This window comes from Dipodomys ordii, unplaced genomic scaffold, assembly GCF_000151885.1.
Source record: "Dipodomys ordii isolate 6190 unplaced genomic scaffold, Dord_2.0 Scaffold167, whole genome shotgun sequence".
NCBI classification, from domain to species: Eukaryota; Metazoa; Chordata; class Mammalia; order Rodentia; family Heteromyidae; genus Dipodomys; species Dipodomys ordii.
This window is the reverse complement of record NW_012267383.1, coordinates 845,098-863,104: the sequence shown is the minus strand read 5'-3', so window position 1 is coordinate 863,104 and position 18,007 is coordinate 845,098. Positions and strand designations below refer to the sequence as shown.

Here is an 18,007-nt window from a genome sequence, read left to right as displayed (position 1 = left end):
CATGGTTTAAGTGGAAGAGTGCCAGCTGAGACTGAGGAAGTGTCTTGTGGACTCTTCTGCCTAGGCTGGCCTGAAACAGAAATCCTCCTGGTCTCAGCCTCCCAAGTAGCTCAGGTCACAGGTGTGAGTAAGCCCACTGGTGCCCAGCTGAGGTATGGGCGCATCACTGTGGCCCATCTCCAGGCCTCTTTTATCAGCTCAACAGGGCTGATACAAACTGAGGTCAGACCTCCAGCATTCTGGCTACAACAGAATGTACGGGGGAGGGTGGTATTTGCTGCTTAAACAACAACAACAAGATATTTGCAGAGCACACCTATTTCTAAAGAAAACCAAATTAGATTATGATTCCTAATGCAGGAACAGAAGAATTAGAACAGCAGGACCAAAGCATAATAATATGCTGAAAGAAGGGCTGGGAAGGTGGCTTAGTGGTAGAGCGCTTGCCTTGCATGCCTGAGGCCCTGGGTTCCATTCCTCAGCACCACATAACCAAAATGAAAAAAGCCAGAAGTGGCGCTGTGGCTCAAGTGGTAGAGCACTAGCCTTGAGCTGAAGAGCTGAGGGACAGCGCCCAGGCCCAGAGTTCAAGCCCCATGACTGACAAAAAAAAAGGCATAAAAAGATAAACTGGAAATATGAAAAACAGATGGAAAAGAGCAGGATAGGCAAAGTAAATAGACAAGGGTCCCTGAGCTTTTGTGCTCAAGGCTACCTCTCTACTACTTGAGCCACAGCTACACTTCTGGCTTTTTGGTGGTTAATTGCAGACAAGAGACTCATTGACTTTCCTTCCTGGGCTGGCAAACTCTGATAATCAGATCTCAGCTTCCTAAGTAGCTAGGTTTACAGGTATGAGCCACCAGTGCCAGGCTTCACTTTGCTTTTGTTTATTCTATCTTCTAAGGATTAGTTGACAGTAAAGCATAGCTCACAAGGATTAATCGCACACTGAATTGGTAAGGAATGAACAAACAGTCTCTTCCCAGCACTCCTTAGTCTCAAAGTATAGGAGGTCACACCAGAAGGAAGTAAATCAGAAAGGCTAACCATAACAAAAGCCACACAAGAAATTTTAATTGACACAAAAGCTTTGACCACCTGTATGTACTTTTTTTTTATTTTTTATTTTTTTAGATCAACCCAATGTGAACTAGGTAAGACCCACACAACCAATATTCCAGAAGAGGTTATTTTCAGAATACTGGAAAACCAGAAGGCTGTTTGGAACCCATATAGTTTCCCTTCAAAAATTATGCAAAAGACTCTGTTAGGAGCTGGGCACCAGTGGCTCATGCCTATAATCCTAGCTTCTCAGGAGGCTGAGATCTGAGGATCATGGTTCAAAGCCAGCCTTGGCAGGAAAGTCCATGAGACTCTTATCTCCAATTAACTACCAGAAAACCGGAAGTGGCACTGTGGCTCAAGTGGTAGAGTGCTAGCCTTGAACTGAACAACTGAGGGACAGTACCCAGGCCCAGAGTTCAAGCCACACGACCACCCTCCCCCCCAAAAGACTGTTAGGGCTGGGTGTGATGTCTCTCACTTGTAATCCTAGCTATTCAGGACGCTGAGATGTAGGGATCAGGGTTCAAAGCCAGCCCAGGCAGACAAATCTGAGCTCTTATCTCCAATTAACCAGAAAAAAAGCTAGAAGCAGAGCTGTGGCTCAAAACCCTAGCCTTGAGCTTAAAAGCTCAGCAAGAAACAAGGCTCTGAGTTGAAGCCCCAGTACAGGCACAGAAAACAACAACAACAAAAACCCAAATGTAAAGACTTCTCACTGAAGGCAGAACCATATGACATCTTGTTTATAAAGCTCATTTGTTGGAGAGAGTCCTTCAGACTTTTCTGCCTAGTCTCTCTTTGAACTGAGATCCTTAGATCCTAGCCTCCTAGCTAGGACTATAGGTGTGATCTACCAGCACTCAGCTGAGACTCCCATTTGGTAGAAGCTGGGAGTGATGCTGTGTGCCTGTTACCCTGGCTACAGCAGGAAGTATTTTTTTTTAAGTGTAAGAAGGGGAAAAAAAAATGTTTAAAAAGTTCAGGAAAAAAAAATCCAGCCTATGCTGACATCAAACCACACTCCTCAGATCTCAGCCTCCTGAGTAGCTAGGATTACAGGCGTGAGCCATCGGCACCTGGCTTAATGAATTTCTTTTGCTAAAGGCTAGTATTCTGCCACTTCAGCCACAATTCCACTTCCAGCTTTTATTTTTTTGTTGGTGGTGGGGCTTGAACTCAGGGCCTAGGCTCTGTCCCTGAGCTGTCCCCTGTGTTCAAGGCTAGCGCTCCAGCACTTGAACCATAGTGTCACTTCCAGCTTTTTCTGAGTAATATATTGGAGATAAGTGTCTCATGGAAGCTGGGTGCCAGTGGCTCACGCCTGTAATCCTAGCTACTCAGGAGACTGAGATCTGAGGATCGCTGTTCAAAGACAGCCTGGGCTGGAATATCCTGTGAGACTCTTATCTCCAATTAAAACACTAGAAAACTGGAAGTGGCTCTGTGGCTCAAGCAGTAGAGCACTTGCCTTGAGTGAAGAGCACAAGGACAGCGCCCAAGCCCCATGACTGACAAAGAAAAAAAAAAAAAGAGTCTCTTGTACTTTGCTGCCTGGGCTGGCTTCAAACTGGATCCTCAGATCTCTCTCAGCCTCCTGAGTAGCTAGGATTACCAGCATGAGCCACAAGCACCCAGCTGCACTTCCCATTTTTTTTTGTTGTTGTTGTTGGTTGTGGGGCCTGAACTCTGGGCCTGGGCGCTATCCCTCAGCACTTCAGCCCAAGGCTACTGCTTTACCACTAGAACCACAGCACCGCTTCCGGCTTTTCCTGATTATCTGTTGCTGAGGAATTGAACCCAGGGCCTCATACATGTGAGGCATGCACTCTACCATTAAGCCACCTTCCCAGCCCTCACTTCCATTTTTATTTTTGGGGAGGGGGGGTCCAGTCGTGGAGCCTGAACTCTGGGCCTGGGCGCTGTCCCTCAGCTCTCTCAAGGCTAGCGCTCTACCACTTGAGCCACAGTGCCACTTCCGGCTTTTTTCTTTTTGCTTATGTGGTGCTGAGGAATCGAACCCAGGGCCTCATGCATGCAAGGCAAGCACTCTACCACTGAGCCGCCTTCCCAGCCCCTCACTTCCAACTTTTAAATGGAGATTAAGTCTCACAGACTTTCCTGCTTGGGCTGGCTGCGAACTGTCATCCTCAGATCTCAGATCTGAGTAGCCAGGATTACAGGTATGAGCCACTGAGACTGGCTGCTATATGATTATTTTTAGATGATTACTAACCCTACTGTAATTCCTTTGCTTCAGAACAATCAGAAACTGTGTCTTAACAGTAAACTATAACCTGCTTTACCGGCGAGCACACTCTTACCTCACTTATATTGGAATCTGTTATCCGCCCTTGTGTACTCATTATCTTAATCAGCCTATCTTTTATGTTGGGAGGCAAAGGCTTAATGTCTGTGATGTATCTGGAAATGTTCTCCATGAAGCACCAAAGGCACCTGAAATACAAATACAATCACCAGTTACAGTGTTCCTACTAGTTGTTCTTGTTTTCTTGCTGTGCTGGTACTTGGGCTTAAATCAGAGCTTTACATTTTTGCTTGTGTTTCTCCCCTTCCCACTCAAGGCTGGTGCATTACCACTTGAGTCATACCTCCACTTCCAGCATTTTGCTGGCTATTTGGAGATAAGTGTCTCACAGACTTTCCTGCCTGTGATGGCTTTGAACCATGATCTTCAGATCTCAGTCTCCTGAGTAGCTAGGGTTGCAGGCGTGAGCCACTAGCACTGAGCTGGTTGCTCCTTTCAATGCTGTGTATTACCATTTTGCTTTTTCATGAACACGATTTACCTTTTCATTACTGTTTAAAAAAATCTTGAAAAAACAGAAAAAGCCAGAAGTGGTGCTGTGGCTCAACTGGTAGAGTGCAAGCCTTGAGCAAAAGAAGCTCAAGGACAGTGCCCAGGCCCTGAGTTCAAACCTCAGGACTGACACCAAAAAAAAAAAAAAAAGAAAAGAAAAAAGAAAGAAATTATTTGGCTGGGGAGGTAGCTTAGTGGTAGAATGCTTGCCTAGCATGCATGAAGCCCTGGGTTCAATTCCTCAGTACCACATAAACAGAAAAAGCCAGAAGTGGTGCTGTGCTCAAGTGGTATAGTGCTAGCCTTGAGCAAAAGAAACTCAGAAACAATGCCCAAGCCTGGAGTTCAAGATCCAGGACTGGCAAAAAAAAAAAAAAAATCTCGATTTCACAGGATTCTAAGCGTAGCTGGGCACCTGTGGCTCACACCTGTAATCCTAGCTATTAAGGAGGCTGAGATCTATGGTTCTCAGTTCATAGCCAGCCTGTGCAAGAAAGTCTGTGAGACTCTTATCTCCAATCAACCACTAGAAAACTGGAAGTAGTGCTGTGGCTCAAGTGGTAGAATGCCAGCCTTGAGCTGAAGAGCTGAGGGACAGTACCTAGAGTTCAAGCCCCATGGCCCCCCCCCAAAAAAAAACAACTAAACTAAAAAAAACCCTCAGTGTATGTAAAGTCAAAACACATTAAAAATTAATAAAAGGAAGTAATTTATTTAGTTGTCCTTTTCCTAATTCTTTTAAATTCTAAGACATGGTTACTAGCACCCAGATTTGAAGACCACAATTTGAACTTGGTACCTGATACTTTTTGCTCTTTGGCTAATGCTCTACCAGCTAAGCCACGCCTTCAACTCCCAGCTTTCAATTATATCTTCCTATATCAACATTAAATTGGAGGCTACTCATTTCAAGTTTTTATTTCTTAATCCTGCACTGTTTCTCTATTTTGTTTTTTTTTGTTTGTTTGGGTTTTTTTTTAACTGTATTTTTTTTGTCTTTTCTTTTTTGGTACTGGGGATCGAACCCACGACGTTGCGCTTGCTAGGCAAGCGCTTTGCCACTGAGCTACATCCCAGCCCTCTTTCTCTATTTTGTTAAAAAATTGTGTTAAAAGGGGCTGGGAAGGTGACTCAGTGGTAGAGCGCTTGCCTTGCATGCTCCAGGCCCTGGGTTCGATTCCTCAGCACCACATAAGCAAAAAAAAAAAGTGGTGCTGTGGCTCAAGTGGTAGAGCGCTAGCCTTGAGGTGAAGAGCTGAGGGACAGCGCCTAGGCCCAGAGTTCAGGCCCCACTACCGGACCCCCCCAAAAATTTGTTAAAATATTTTGATAAAAAATTATATGGGTTTAAAAAAATTATGTGAAGCCAAGAAACAGTAGATCACATCTGTAATCTTAGCTAAGATCTGAGAATCGTGGTTCAAAACCATTCTGGATTAGAAAGTCTATGAGACTGTTATCTCCAATTAACCACCAGTAAACCGGAAGCAGTAGTGTAGCTCACAGTAGTAGAGTGCTAGTCTTGAGTGAAAAAGCTTAGGGATAGCACCCAGGCCCTGACTTCAAGTCCCACAACTGACCAAAAAAAAAAAACCCACAAACAAACAAAAAACAGTAATGAAATCATTAGAGGGAACTGTCACGAGATTGACAAAGAATTAAAGTCATGCAGACACTTGTTCTTTTTTTTTTTGGGGGGTCCGGTCGTGGGACCTGAACTCTGGGCCTGGGCGCTGTCCCTCAACTCCTCAGCTCAAGGCTAGTGCTCTACCACTTGAGCCACAGCGCCACTTTTCGGCTTTTTTCTTTTTGCTTATGTGGTGCTGAGGAATCAAACCCAGGGCCTCAAGCATGCAAGGCAAGCACTCTACCACTCTACCTCCCAGCCCCGACACTTGTTCTTTTTTGTGTGTGCTTGCCAGTATGGGGCTAGAACTCAGTGCCTTGTGTTCTCCCTTGGCTTTTTCACTCAAAGCTGATGTGCTACCACTTGAAGTTATACATTTCCTTGGGCTTTTTGCTAGTTAACTAGAAATAAGAGTCTCACAGACTTTTCTGCCCAGTCTGGCTTCAAATCACAGTCCTCAGATCTCAGCCTTCTGAGTAGCTAGGATTATGGTTGTGAGCCTGCTGCATCTGGCTAGACTCTCTTATTCTTGCATGGAATTATCAGAAAAGGCAACAATCAAGCTCCTGAAGGAATTGAGGATAAATAATTGGCTCTAAGATATTCTGATTTGGTATATTTACTATTTCAAGCTGAAAACCCTCCACTACATGATTTTTTCGTAGTATTAGGATTTGAACTCAGGGCCTTGCACTTGCCAGGCAGGTGCTCCACTACTTGAGCCACATCCCCTTTCAGCTGAAGTTGAAAGTACTTGAGTCCATAATTGTGCACATAAGCGTGTGTACACACACACACACACACACACACACGCTGGTCCCAGGGCTTGAACTTAGGGTCTGGGTGCTGTCTTAAGCTTTTTCTCCCCCTCAAGGCTAGCAGTCTACCACTTGAGTTACAGCTTCACTTCTGGATTTTTTGGTGGTTAATTGGAGATAAAGAGTCTCACAAACTTTCCTGTTCAGTCTAGTTTCAAACTGTGATCTTAGATCTCCCCCTCCTAAGTAGCTAGGATTACAGGCCTGAGTCACCAGCCTCCAGACTTTCTCTTTCCTTTTCTACAGAGAGCAAGCCATAAAAATTCCTTTGAGGAGGGTACCTCCCTTGCACCAATGCCAGAAAGGCTGGAAGTGGGCACTGTTGCCTGGATGGCTTCTGCAAACAAATTTGGTGAAGCAGCAGTTGTATTAGCTTTACACTTTCCCAGGACAGCTCAGCCACTCCCCCACACATCCCCAGCCCAGATCCATTTCTCATTTTCTATCTTCACGTTCTCCTTTGTAAGCACTATAAAAGCTTCCTGTGTTGGCCCTTTCTCAAATGACTCATTCTCCTGTGGGTCTACATGTACATGTAAAAAATAACACTTGTAATGCTTTTCTCTCCTTCATTTGCTTAATTTCATCATCACTAGTTTCATCAGTGGCTTCAAATTCCAACCATCTAAGCTCATATGTTAAATAAGTATGAATTTTATTTTTGTCTACAAATACCCAATCATTTATGTAAGTTTATACTTAATTAATGAGATCATATACTTACAATTTTTCTTATTTGCATAAGTTAATTGTACAAAGAAGTTTTGTTGTATCATTTCCTATACACTTATCATATACTTTATCAAATTTACTTCTAGTATACTTTTTCTTTTTTTTGGTCAGTTGTAGGGCTTGATCTCAGGGCCTGGGCACTATCCCTGAGCTATTCTGTTGAAGGCTAGTGCTCTACCACTTTGAGCCACACCAGTTTCGGGTTTTCTGGTTGATTGGTAATAAGAGTTTCACAGACTTTCCTGCTCTGTTTGGCTTCAAACTTTGATCATTTTATCTCAGTCTCCTAAGTAGCTAGGATTACAGGTGTGAACCTCCCCTGTTTTTTTTTTTTTTTTAAGTATTCAGTGAGGTTTCCTTTTTTTTCCCCCCCTGCTGCCCTAGGGCTTGAACTCAGGGCCTGGACCCTGTCTCTGAGTTTGTTTTTTGTCCCTGAGTTGTTATGCTCGAGTAGCATTCTACCATTAGACCCACAGCTCCACTTCCAGCTTTTCTGGTGGTTAATTGCAGGTGAATCTCATGGACTTTTCTGCCTGGGTTAGCTTTGACCTGCGATCCTCATATCTCAGCATCCTCAGTAGCTAGGTGTATGCTACTGGTGTCCAGTGTCCTTAGTCTTTTCATAATATATGTGTAATATACTTGATCATATTCACCTCTCAGCACCCTTTCTTCCTTTCCCCGTCTCATTGGTTCTCCAACGAAACACTCATATTTTATTTTTGCCAGTCCTGGGGCTTGAACTCTGGGCCTGGGCGCTCTCTTTGAGTCACAGCATCCTTTTCAGCTTTTCCTGAGTTTATTGGAGATAAGCACCTAATGGATTTTCTTGTCCAAGCTGGCTTCATTTTTTATTTTTTTAATTTTTGGGTCCGGTTGTGGGGCCTGAACTCTGGGCCTGGGTGTTGTCCCTCAGCTCTTCAGCTCAAGGCTAGTGTTCTACCACTTGAGCCACAGCGCCACTTCTGGCTTTTTTCTTTTTGCTTATGTGGTGCTGAGGAATCGAAACCAGGGCCTCAGGCATGCAAGGCAAGTGCTCTACCACTGAGCCATCTTCCCAGCCCTTCCAAGCTGGCTTCAAACTGGGATCTTCAGATCTCAGTCTCCTGAGTAGCTAGGATTACAGGCATGAGCCATTGACTCGTGACTAAAACATTCATACTTATTAACATGTCATATGATTACTTCTATTACTACTGTTTTTTTAGGTCCATGACGTGTGTGTGTGTGTGTGTGTGTGTGTGCTGGTCCTAGGATTTGAACTCAGGGCCTGGATGCTTTCCAAGCTTCTTTTGTTTAGGGTTCTACAACTTGAGCCACAGTCCACTTCTGGCTTTTTGGTTGTTAATTGGATGAGTCTCATGAAGTTCCTTGCCTACGCCGGCTTTTAAAGCATGATCTTCAGACTTCAACCTCCTGAGTAGCTGGTCTATAGATGTGAGCCACCAGCACCCAGCAATACTTGTCTTTCTTTTTTTTTATTTATTTTTATTTTTTATACTTGTCTTTCTTGAGCTTAGCTCATTTCCCTCAACATCATTAACTCTAGTTCATCCTTTTTCCTTCAAGTGACATAACTTCGTTCTTCCTTATGGCTGAATAATGCTCTGCTGTATCCATACTGTCTTTCAGTTGTTGGGACACCTATGCTGAGTCCATTGCTTAACTGTTGTGAATAGTGCTGCAATAAACATGGATGTGCTGGTATCTCTACTTGTGTTGTGTACAATGCTTTAGTTATAGGCCTAAGAATGCTGTAGCAGGTCATACTTTTAGTTTTTCTAAGTGACCTCCACACTTATTGCCATAGTGGTGCACTAAGTTACATTTCCACCAAACGTTTCAGGGTTCCTTTTCCTCCTCCTTTGTTTTTTGCCAGCCATTGTTTTTCTTTCTCTTCTTTATTTTTTTGGAGTTTGTGTGACTTGAATCAGTGTCTCATGCTCTGGCTTGGCTATTCTTCTCACACATCCACATCCAATTCTAGCGCTTTTTTTTCTGGTTAATTGAAGGTGAGTCTCTCAGATTTGCCTGCCCAGGCAACCTTGATCCTAAAATCTCAGCCCCCTGAAAGATGGGATTATAGGTGAGAGCCACCAGCACCCAACTATTGTGTTTTTGTTTGCTTGCTTTTGATAATTGCCATTTTGACCAGCGTTGATGGAATATTAATATTTGCTTTATATTTCCTTTAAAACTAAGGATGTTGTACATTTCTCATGTTTCTATTTGCCATGTATGCTTCTTCTTTTGAGAACTGTTTGTTCAATTCATCTGCCCAAATACTAGTTGACTTATTTGTTCTTGAAGTCTTTAACATTTTTACTTTTCATATTTCTGGATATTAATCCTTTCAAGAATAGCTTGCATAGATTTCCTCCCATTTGATACATGTCTCTTCATTCTGACATAATTTCAATTTTTGATGTACTGACTAATTTGAATGGATCACATATCTTGTTGCTCTATTTCCGGAACATCTAAGAGTCCTATTCAGAATATTGTCTCTGTCTATATTTTGTAGTGTTTTCCCTGTGGTTTCCTGTAGTAATTTCAGGTCTTACCATTAACTTTTGTGTGTGCATGTGTTGGTACCAGAGTTTGAACCTTGATCCTCATATTTTAGCCTTCAGAATAGCTAGGATTACAGGTGTGAGCCACAGCAGCCTACTTTGCCTCTCATTATTACTCTTCTTATTGCATTCCCTCTTGAATCCATGTCTTTGGATGTACAAATGCTCAATGCTGTTGTCATCTGGAAAGGTTGGAAGTCAGGATCCAGTGGGTTGTCTATCTTGCTGAAGAAAGAATCCAGGGGCAGACACACAGGAGTTTCACAAAGCAAGGTTTATTAAGGTGAGTGCAAAAGTATACTCTAAAGAAGACAGAGCAGGCAGTCCTAACGAGTGACTGAGTGCTCATTCTTATGTTGACGACCAATGGCAAGGCTAAAGAGATGTTCATAATTATGGACCCTTATAGGAACAGGGGATAGCTTTTCCAGGTCTGACTAGAGAGATTTCCATGTAAGGTCATTTGGTCCAGATGCATTGCACTCATAAACTAACCTGTTGAACTAAAACCCATTTGTACAAGTACTTAAATGTAATTTTTTTAAAAAAAGATAGTGATCTGGTCAGGTGCTGGTGGCTCATGCCTGTAATCCTAGCTACTCAGGAGGCCCAGATCTAAGGATCACAGTTTAAAGCCAACCCAGGCAGGAAAGTCCATGAGACTCTTATCTCCAATAAACCACTCAGAAAAACTGGAAGTGATGCTGTGAATCCAGTGGTAGAGCTCTACCCTTGAGTTGGAGAAACTGAGGGACAGTGCTCAGGCCCAGCATTCAAGCCCCACAACTGGACAACAACAACAACAAAAAAAAGATGGTGATTTGTAAGGTACCTTAGCCGGGAGCTGGTGGCTTGTGCCTGTACCCTAGCTATTCAGAAGGCTGAGATCTGAGAATGGCAGTTCAAAGCCACCCCAGGTAGGAAAGTCTATGAGACTTATCTCCAATTAATCACCAAAAAGACTGGAAATGGAGCTGAAATTCAAGTGGTAGTGCCCTAGCCTTGAGCAAAAAAGCTCAGGCCCTAAGTTCAAGTCCCAAGGCCAGCACAAAAACGAACAAAAACAAAGCCAAAAAATACTGCCACCTTACTCATATGTGAATAAGATCCTCTGCTTACCCAGTTAGTGATTTCTGCAGCATTAAGGTGAAGCCACATGGCTAGGAGTTCGCAAAACCATCAGAAGCACAGAATGTAAATGAGGGTGTTGTAACAAGGATGTGGGCCAAGGATAGAAGCGGAACAGGGGTCAGAAAGTTCTTGTGGAAGTTCCTTGTGGCTGGCAGCTGGGTCCAACCCTGCCCTCCTGCCTGATACTATCTATCAACCTGCAGATATTATTTCCTTTATAGAGCTGTCTCCTGGCTTAAATGTTCTTTTTTTCATCAGAAATTTCAAAAATACTCTGCTCATCCCTATTTCCTGGTACTGTTCTGCCCTCAAGTACCATTTTTTTCTTTTCTTTTTAAAATTATTTTTATTGGACTGGGAAGGTGGCTCTGTGGTAGAGTGCTTGCCTTGCATGTATGAGGTCCTGGGTTCGATTCCCTAGCACCACACAAGCAGAAAAAGCCAGAAGTGGCACTGTGGCTCAAGTGGTACAATGCTAGCCTTGAGCTGAAGAGCTGAGGGGCAGTGTCCAGGCCCAGAGTTCAGACCCCACAATGGAGGGGGAAAAATTAGTGTTATTATTAAGGTATACAAAGGAGCTACCATTACCGTTATTTCTTTATTTTGTTTTTAGTTAATTATTTATTTTGTGCCAGTACCAGGCTTTGAACTCAGGGCCTCCCACCCCAACTTGGCTTTTTCACTCAAGGTTAATGTTGTACTATTTAAGCCCCATTTTCACTTCGGGCTTTTGACTGGTTAATTGGAGATAAAGAGTATCACAGATTTACCTGCCTGGGCTGTTTTCAAACTAGATATCACAGCTCTCAGCCTCCTGAGTAACTAGTATTACAGGTGTGAGCCCCCTCGCCCAGATCACTATAATTAACTATAGTTATTTATAAACTTGTACTAGTCTCATCAGATCGCACCTCACTATGCATGATGATGGAAATCCGCTCTGTTGCTCCCCTGGCATGGCCCACTGACCCTCCTTGCCTTGCCTCCCCCCCCCCACCACCCCCAACTTTCCCAGAATTCTCCTCTCTGAAATCTTATTGGCTAATACCATCCTGAAAGTGTGCTACCCTTGGCACCAGAAGGATACCCTACATCCCAAACAGAGCAGTTTACCACAACCACATTCCAAGGAACGCTCATTCCTCAACTGTACTTGTAGCCTGTTCTAACCCTAGGTTCTCCACTCATTTCTCCCACCTGGCTCACTGTTACTTGGAGTCCTTCTGCAGCAATGATTAAAGCCTGTTCTGATTTGTTGAGGTTTCTGCCTTCTTTCCTTTCATCCGCTTGATCTCTCCTAACACTTGATTTCACACAATCTGTGGCAAAGAGCCACACAAAGCACGTGTGTTTTTTAAATTTATGCTCACATGTCAGGTATGGTGGTACACACATGTAATCCTAGCACCTGACTGGAGGATAACAGATTTGAGGCCAGCCTACATATAGGAAAACCCTGTCTCAATAACAATAATAATAAGAAGAAGAAGAACAACAGCAGCAGCAGCTAGACACCAGTGGCTTATACCTATAATCCTAGTTATTCACAATTCTGAGATCTGGGGACTGAGGCTCAAAGCTAGCCTGGGTAGTAAAGTCCATGAAATTCACTCCAATTTACCAGTGAAGGGCCAAAGTAACTCCATTTTGAGATTAACCCCACCATCTTGTACTAGGCTGCCCTCAGAGTAACCCCGAGAGAGGAAAAAAAAGCAACTCTCGGATAAACCGCAGGTTGCCATCAACCCTGCCCACCCTTAAGAAACAGAACAATTGCCCAAGTGTTCCAGGAACAGAACATAACGGTTTTGCAACTATCAAACCGTCAAACGTGGACCAATAGTTCAGAAAAAGGGCAGTGCGGTTAGGGTGGACTCAAACCTCAGTACATGGGCCAATAAAAAAATGACTATGCAATCTTTATAAATGTTAACCAATCATGTAACTGCTTGTGTGGAAATTTTCTAAACTTGTTTGTTCAATACTATAAAAGCTGTGCTGATTTTGTGCTCGGGGTCTCTTAGCGTCACCAGTTACTGAGTGCGCAGAGCACCAAGCTCAAGCTTGCAAATAAACGACTCTTTTGCTGTTTGCATTGGTCGTTGTCTCTGATGGTCTTTTGGGGGTCCTGAGTCCATGTACAACAGCAGCAAAAAGCCAGAAGTGGAGATGTGATTTAAGTGGTAGAGCACTAGCCTTTAGTGAATAAGCCCAGTGAAAACAGAAAGCCCTGAGTTCAAGCTCCATTACTGACATCCACATACAAAATAAATAAATAAATAATGAAAATAAATGCTCTATGGATTTTACTGTACTGGCTTCTGATCTTCAGGACAGCTTGATGATATTTTCCATTTCTAGACTCTATCACTGAAGCCCAGACAGATTTGCTCATGATTGTAGAACTAGTATGTATTAAATGTATGAATAGATCTATGGTAGTCTATCTTCATACTTTCCATTCTTATCATTATGGATGGAAATAAAATCCCATTTGGATCTGATGTAAAACTCACCAATAACTAATGCAACTGGGCACTGGTGCTTCAGACCTTGTAATCCTAACTACTCAGGATGCTGAGATCTGAGGCCCAGACAGGAAAGTCTGTGAGACTCATCTTCAGTTAACCAGCAAAATGCTTAAGTGGAGCTAGGGCTTAAGTGGTAGAGAGCCAATCTTCAGTGAGTATTGAGCATAAGGCCCTGAGTTCAAACTCCAGTACTGGCATACTGGTATACATGCACATGCGCGTGTGCGCACACATGCACACACACACACACACAAAAGAAAGAATGAGAGGAAGGAAGAAAAGGCTGGGGGTGGTGGCTCATACCTATAATCCTAGCTACTCAGGAGGCTAAGATTTGAGATCCCAGTTCTTAACAAGCCTTGATGAGAAAGTCCATTAGATACTTATCTCCAATAAACTACTCAATAAAAGCTGGAAGTGGCACTGTGACTCATGTAGTTGAGTCCTAGCCTTGAGCACAAAGAGGCTCAGGGACACCACACCATGCAGGCTAAGTTCAAGCCCCAGGGTCAGCAAAAAAGAGCCGGGTGCCAGTGGCTCACGCCTGTAATCCTAGCTACCCAGGACGCTGAGATCTGAGGATTGTGGTTTCAAGCCAGCCTGAGCAGGGAAGTCCTTGAGAGTCTTATCTCCAATAAACAACTAGAAAAACTGGAAGTGGTGCTGTAGCTCAAATGGTAGAGCACTCACCTTGAGCTGAAGAGCTGAGGGACAGCGCCAAGCCCAGAGTTCAAGCCCCATGACTGACCAAAATAAAAAAGAGAGAGAATCTTGGCTCACAGCTGTAATCCTAGCTACTGAGGAGGCTGAGATCTGAGGATCAGGGTTTGAAGCCAGTCCAGGCAGAAAAGTCCCAAGAGACTCTTCTCTGATTAATGCAAGTGCTCAAGGGCTAGCCTTGAGCAAAATAGCTCAGGTATAGCACCCAGGCCCTGAGTTCAAGTCCCATGACAAGAAAGAGAGAGAGGGAGGGAGGAAGGAAGGAATCAAGCAAGCAAGCAAGCCAGGCTGAAATCTGAGGATCACAGTTCAAAGCCAGTTTGGGCAGGAAAGGCCATGAGACTCTTATCTTCAATAAACCACTAGAAAACTGGAAGTGGTGCTGTTGTGGCTCAAGTGGCAGAGCGCTTGCCTTGAGTGAAGAGCTGAGGGACAGCACCCAAGCCCAATGTTCAAACCCCATGACCGACAAAGAAAGGAAGAAAGAAAGAAAGAAAGAAAGAGGGAGAAAGGGAGGGAGGGAGAGAGGGAAGGAGGGAGGAAGGAAAAAAGGGAGGGAGGAAGAAAAAGAAAGAGGGATGGGAGGGGAAAAAGTAAAACAACAATAATGCCAGTTATTTCCCTCAGGTCTCTACTGAGTTCCAAATTCTCCCACGGGAGAATCGAGGATTTCTCTTGTATGGACAGTGACTGCTGCCTCAGGGCCAAGAGCTTAGGGGATGACAAGCCAAATCTCATAGTTCAGAGGGCCTCGTGCAGATCAACTAGATTGTTCGCCTTCGCCTTCAACCGTGGCAACTCCTAATGGACTCGAGGCTCCCGATGCCATTGCCATGGTAACTGCAGTTTCTGTGTGAAACGTCGTGGTGTTTCCACTTGCAGGGCAGGCTTCCGGTGCCGTCCCGAGGTGTCCGGCCCACCCCTCCCTGGTGTCCCCGAGATGGGTACTGCCAAGGCCCGCGGGGCGCGAGGCCCGGACACCGGCCGGAGGGGCCCCGCGCATGCGCCAACGGCACCCAGCCAGCACCGCCGTTCTCAAACCCCTACTCCCCGGGGTCCCCGGTTTCCTGTCACCCCCCCCCCCACTTGCGGCTACTGGGCAGAGTTTTACTGGCGGTTTTGGAGAGGCATCTGGAGACTGAGACTGACGGAGGCCGGGGATGCTCGCCGGGGGGAGGCCCGCCCCGCAGACCCCCGCTGCACAACGGTCCTCGGCTAGGAGACCCTCAGCACGAACGGGCCTCGGTGGGGAGGGGAGGGCAGCGCGGCCCGGCTGCCCGGAGGGGAGGCGGGGCGGGTGCACTCACAGTTCCAGGAGCTGACTGACCCGCCGCTGGGAAGGCATCGCGGCCCGCCTCTCTCGCAGGCCTCTTCCTCAAGTCTCAGAGCCACCGCCACCCCAGCCAGGGACCATCGGCCAACTGCCGTCTCCCGCGCGAGGCGTAGGTCCTGGTGACGTCACGCAGAGCCCGGTGACCAGGGCGTCCCGGGCGGGGGAGCGTCGAGGCTTCCGGGACCGACCTATGGAGGGCTATGCTGAAGGAGTTGTGAGAAAAGATCGATGAGCCTTAAGCCATCGCGAAGCACCATGGGAGTTGTAGTTCTTCCTGCGCTGGGGGTTCAGGGAAGTTTCTCCAGAGTTCCAGTGGCACAGCAGCCTCGGAGAGTTCTGTGGTGTCCAGGGACCGCCGAGAGGTCAAGGTCATAGGACAAAGGGCCACTGAGAGGTCAAGGTCTTACCACAGAACATAATTGGTGTCGCTCCTGCTGCAGCGATGCGCTGGTGGCTGGGCCCGGCTCCTGGCAGTGCACAGGCAGGCTCGCTGGGAGTATGGATCCCTGTGCTTTCATACCGAGCGTGTTTAGAGGCTCCCAGAGTGACTGCCCTTTACTGGTTTAGTTCTCGAGTATGATGTTCTATGGGAACTGAATCAGGGAGACAAAGAAGTTAAGCTTTAAGAGATGGAATTGTGAGTGTAAGGTAAACAGGTCTAATTAAGTAGTTGATGGAGAGCACACCAGATGATATTCGGGCTGCCCTGCCGTGTATCATGAAGAGCACAAGGCCAAAGGGCAACCCGTCAGCAGGCCCAATGGGGCAAAGGATTCACACTGGATCCAGATGTGACCTCAGGTCCTGGGACCCTCCCCAGGTCCGATGGGAGTTGTGAGGGGGTGGCGGGTTGGCCAAGGATGTGACCATGGAGGAGGGGGCAGGAGTGACTGTTTCCAGGTGTGCCAATTACCTAGGTAAAGCAAGTACTGGGAGGAGATTTATGCAGGAGGTAGGGAGGGCAGGTTCCAGGGCAGACTGTAATAATTCCCACCAAAAATTCAAGGTACCTGAGTTACTATTCACTGTCAGAAAGTTCCTTCCATTTTCTAGCCTCAGTCCCTCCTGCAGGAAACTTACCCTCTCCCCTGAGCCCCTTTCCCTTGAAAAAGAATATCCATGGGAACAAAAATGTGAAATCAGAAACATCAAGCCAAGGGCTGGTGGCTCACACTTATAATCCTAGCTACTCACAAGGCTGAGATCTGAGGATCACATTTCAAAGCCAGCCCAGGCAGGAGAGTCTGTGAGACTTTTCACTCCAGTAAACAATCAGAAAAGAAGTGGTACTGTGGGTCAAGTGGTAGAGCGCTGGCCTTGAGCTGAAGAACTGAGGGACAGTGCTCAGGCCCAGAGTTCAAAACCCACAACCAAAAATAAAATAAAAATAAAAAAGCAAACATCTCTCCCTCTCTCAAGTTTCTCAGGCTGACAACTTTGCAGTTTACCACAAACTTTGCTGAAGGCCACTGACAACCTTGAGGCTTATCACCAGCTGTACTGAGTTGCTGTATTAGTCAGGAGCTTATAATAAAAATCATTTCGGGAGCTGGGAGGGTGGCTCAGTGGTAGGGTGCCTTGCATGCTTGAGGCCCTGGGTGTGATTTCTCAGCACCACATAAGCAGAAAAAGCCGGAAGTGGCGCTGTGGTTCTAGTGGTTGAGCGCTAGCCTTGAGCTGAAGAGCTGAGAGACAGCACCCAGGCCCAGAGTTCAGGCCCAGGACCAACAACAACTGTCGTAAGGCAAATCATCCCAGAAGTTACATTTTAAAATACAGAATATTGGAGTCTTTATTATACAGTGAACAGGCTGCAGACTGAAGTATCCCGTTTTCGGATGCCCCCTCACAGACCACCAGAGACCACGATCAATGCAAACAGCAAAGAGTCGTTTATTGCAAGCTTGAGCTTGGTCCTTGGCGCACTCCGCAACCTGTGACGCTAAGAGGCCCCGAGCAAAAAATCAGCACAGTTTTTATAGTATTGAACAAACAACTTTAAGGAAGTTTTACATAAGAAATTACATGATTGGTTAGCATTTAAAGCAAGATAAGCTGGGCAAATATGATTGGTTGACCTTTACAGGAAAATATCCTTGGTCCATAGCTTGACCACAAACGGTTACGAGTCACACCTGGACCAACAGTATGCATGGCATGTTTCGCCCTGGGCTCTGAAGAACTGGTTGGTCGGAACATTATATGGTTTTAACTGAAACTCTTAGCTCATGGTCACTCAGGGGCAAAGTCACTTGGGGGCTAACACCTGCCTTAAGCAAAAACCATCTATGGCTCCAAGAATTGTGTATGGCTTTCTGTCATAAATTCCTAGCATTGGGGCTAAAGTGGGCCACAAGTTAAGTCTCAGAACTGAGATGGGGTCTTAAGTAAAATGGAATTGCTTAGGTTTTTCACAGACCGCCAGTTGTTACAAAGGCCTGCAGCAGGCAAATACACAAAACACAGCTAGGAAACATGCTAAAGAGGAAGAAATAACAAGAACAATACCAAAAAACCAATTCAGCTCCAATGGAGAGCTGAATTGGGATGCCATGATAACTGGAGACAGCCAGGAGACAAGACATAGGACATGGTCACAGAGACACACGTGGCATGGTGTCCTGGCAGCTGGACTGGTCCAGGTCTAAATAGGGAT

The 18,007-nt window shown here is 45.5% G+C and overlaps 1 protein-coding gene across 1 annotated transcript in view; it reads right to left on the bottom strand.

Moving 5' to 3' along the window:
• Positions 1 to 15,437, bottom strand: part of Amn1 (antagonist of mitotic exit network 1 homolog (S. cerevisiae)) — a 59,642-nt gene extending 44,205 nt beyond the window's left edge. The window contains exons 1-2 of the mRNA XM_013033411.1: positions 15,326 to 15,437; positions 3,390 to 3,522 (exon numbers count right to left, since the gene is read on the bottom strand). Coding sequence (XP_012888865.1) covers positions 3,390 to 3,522; positions 15,326 to 15,363 — 171 coding nt within the window. The 5' untranslated portion in view covers positions 15,364 to 15,437. The remainder of the gene's footprint in view (positions 1 to 3,389; positions 3,523 to 15,325) is intronic.
• Between the last annotated feature and the right edge of the window lie 2,570 nt (positions 15,438 to 18,007).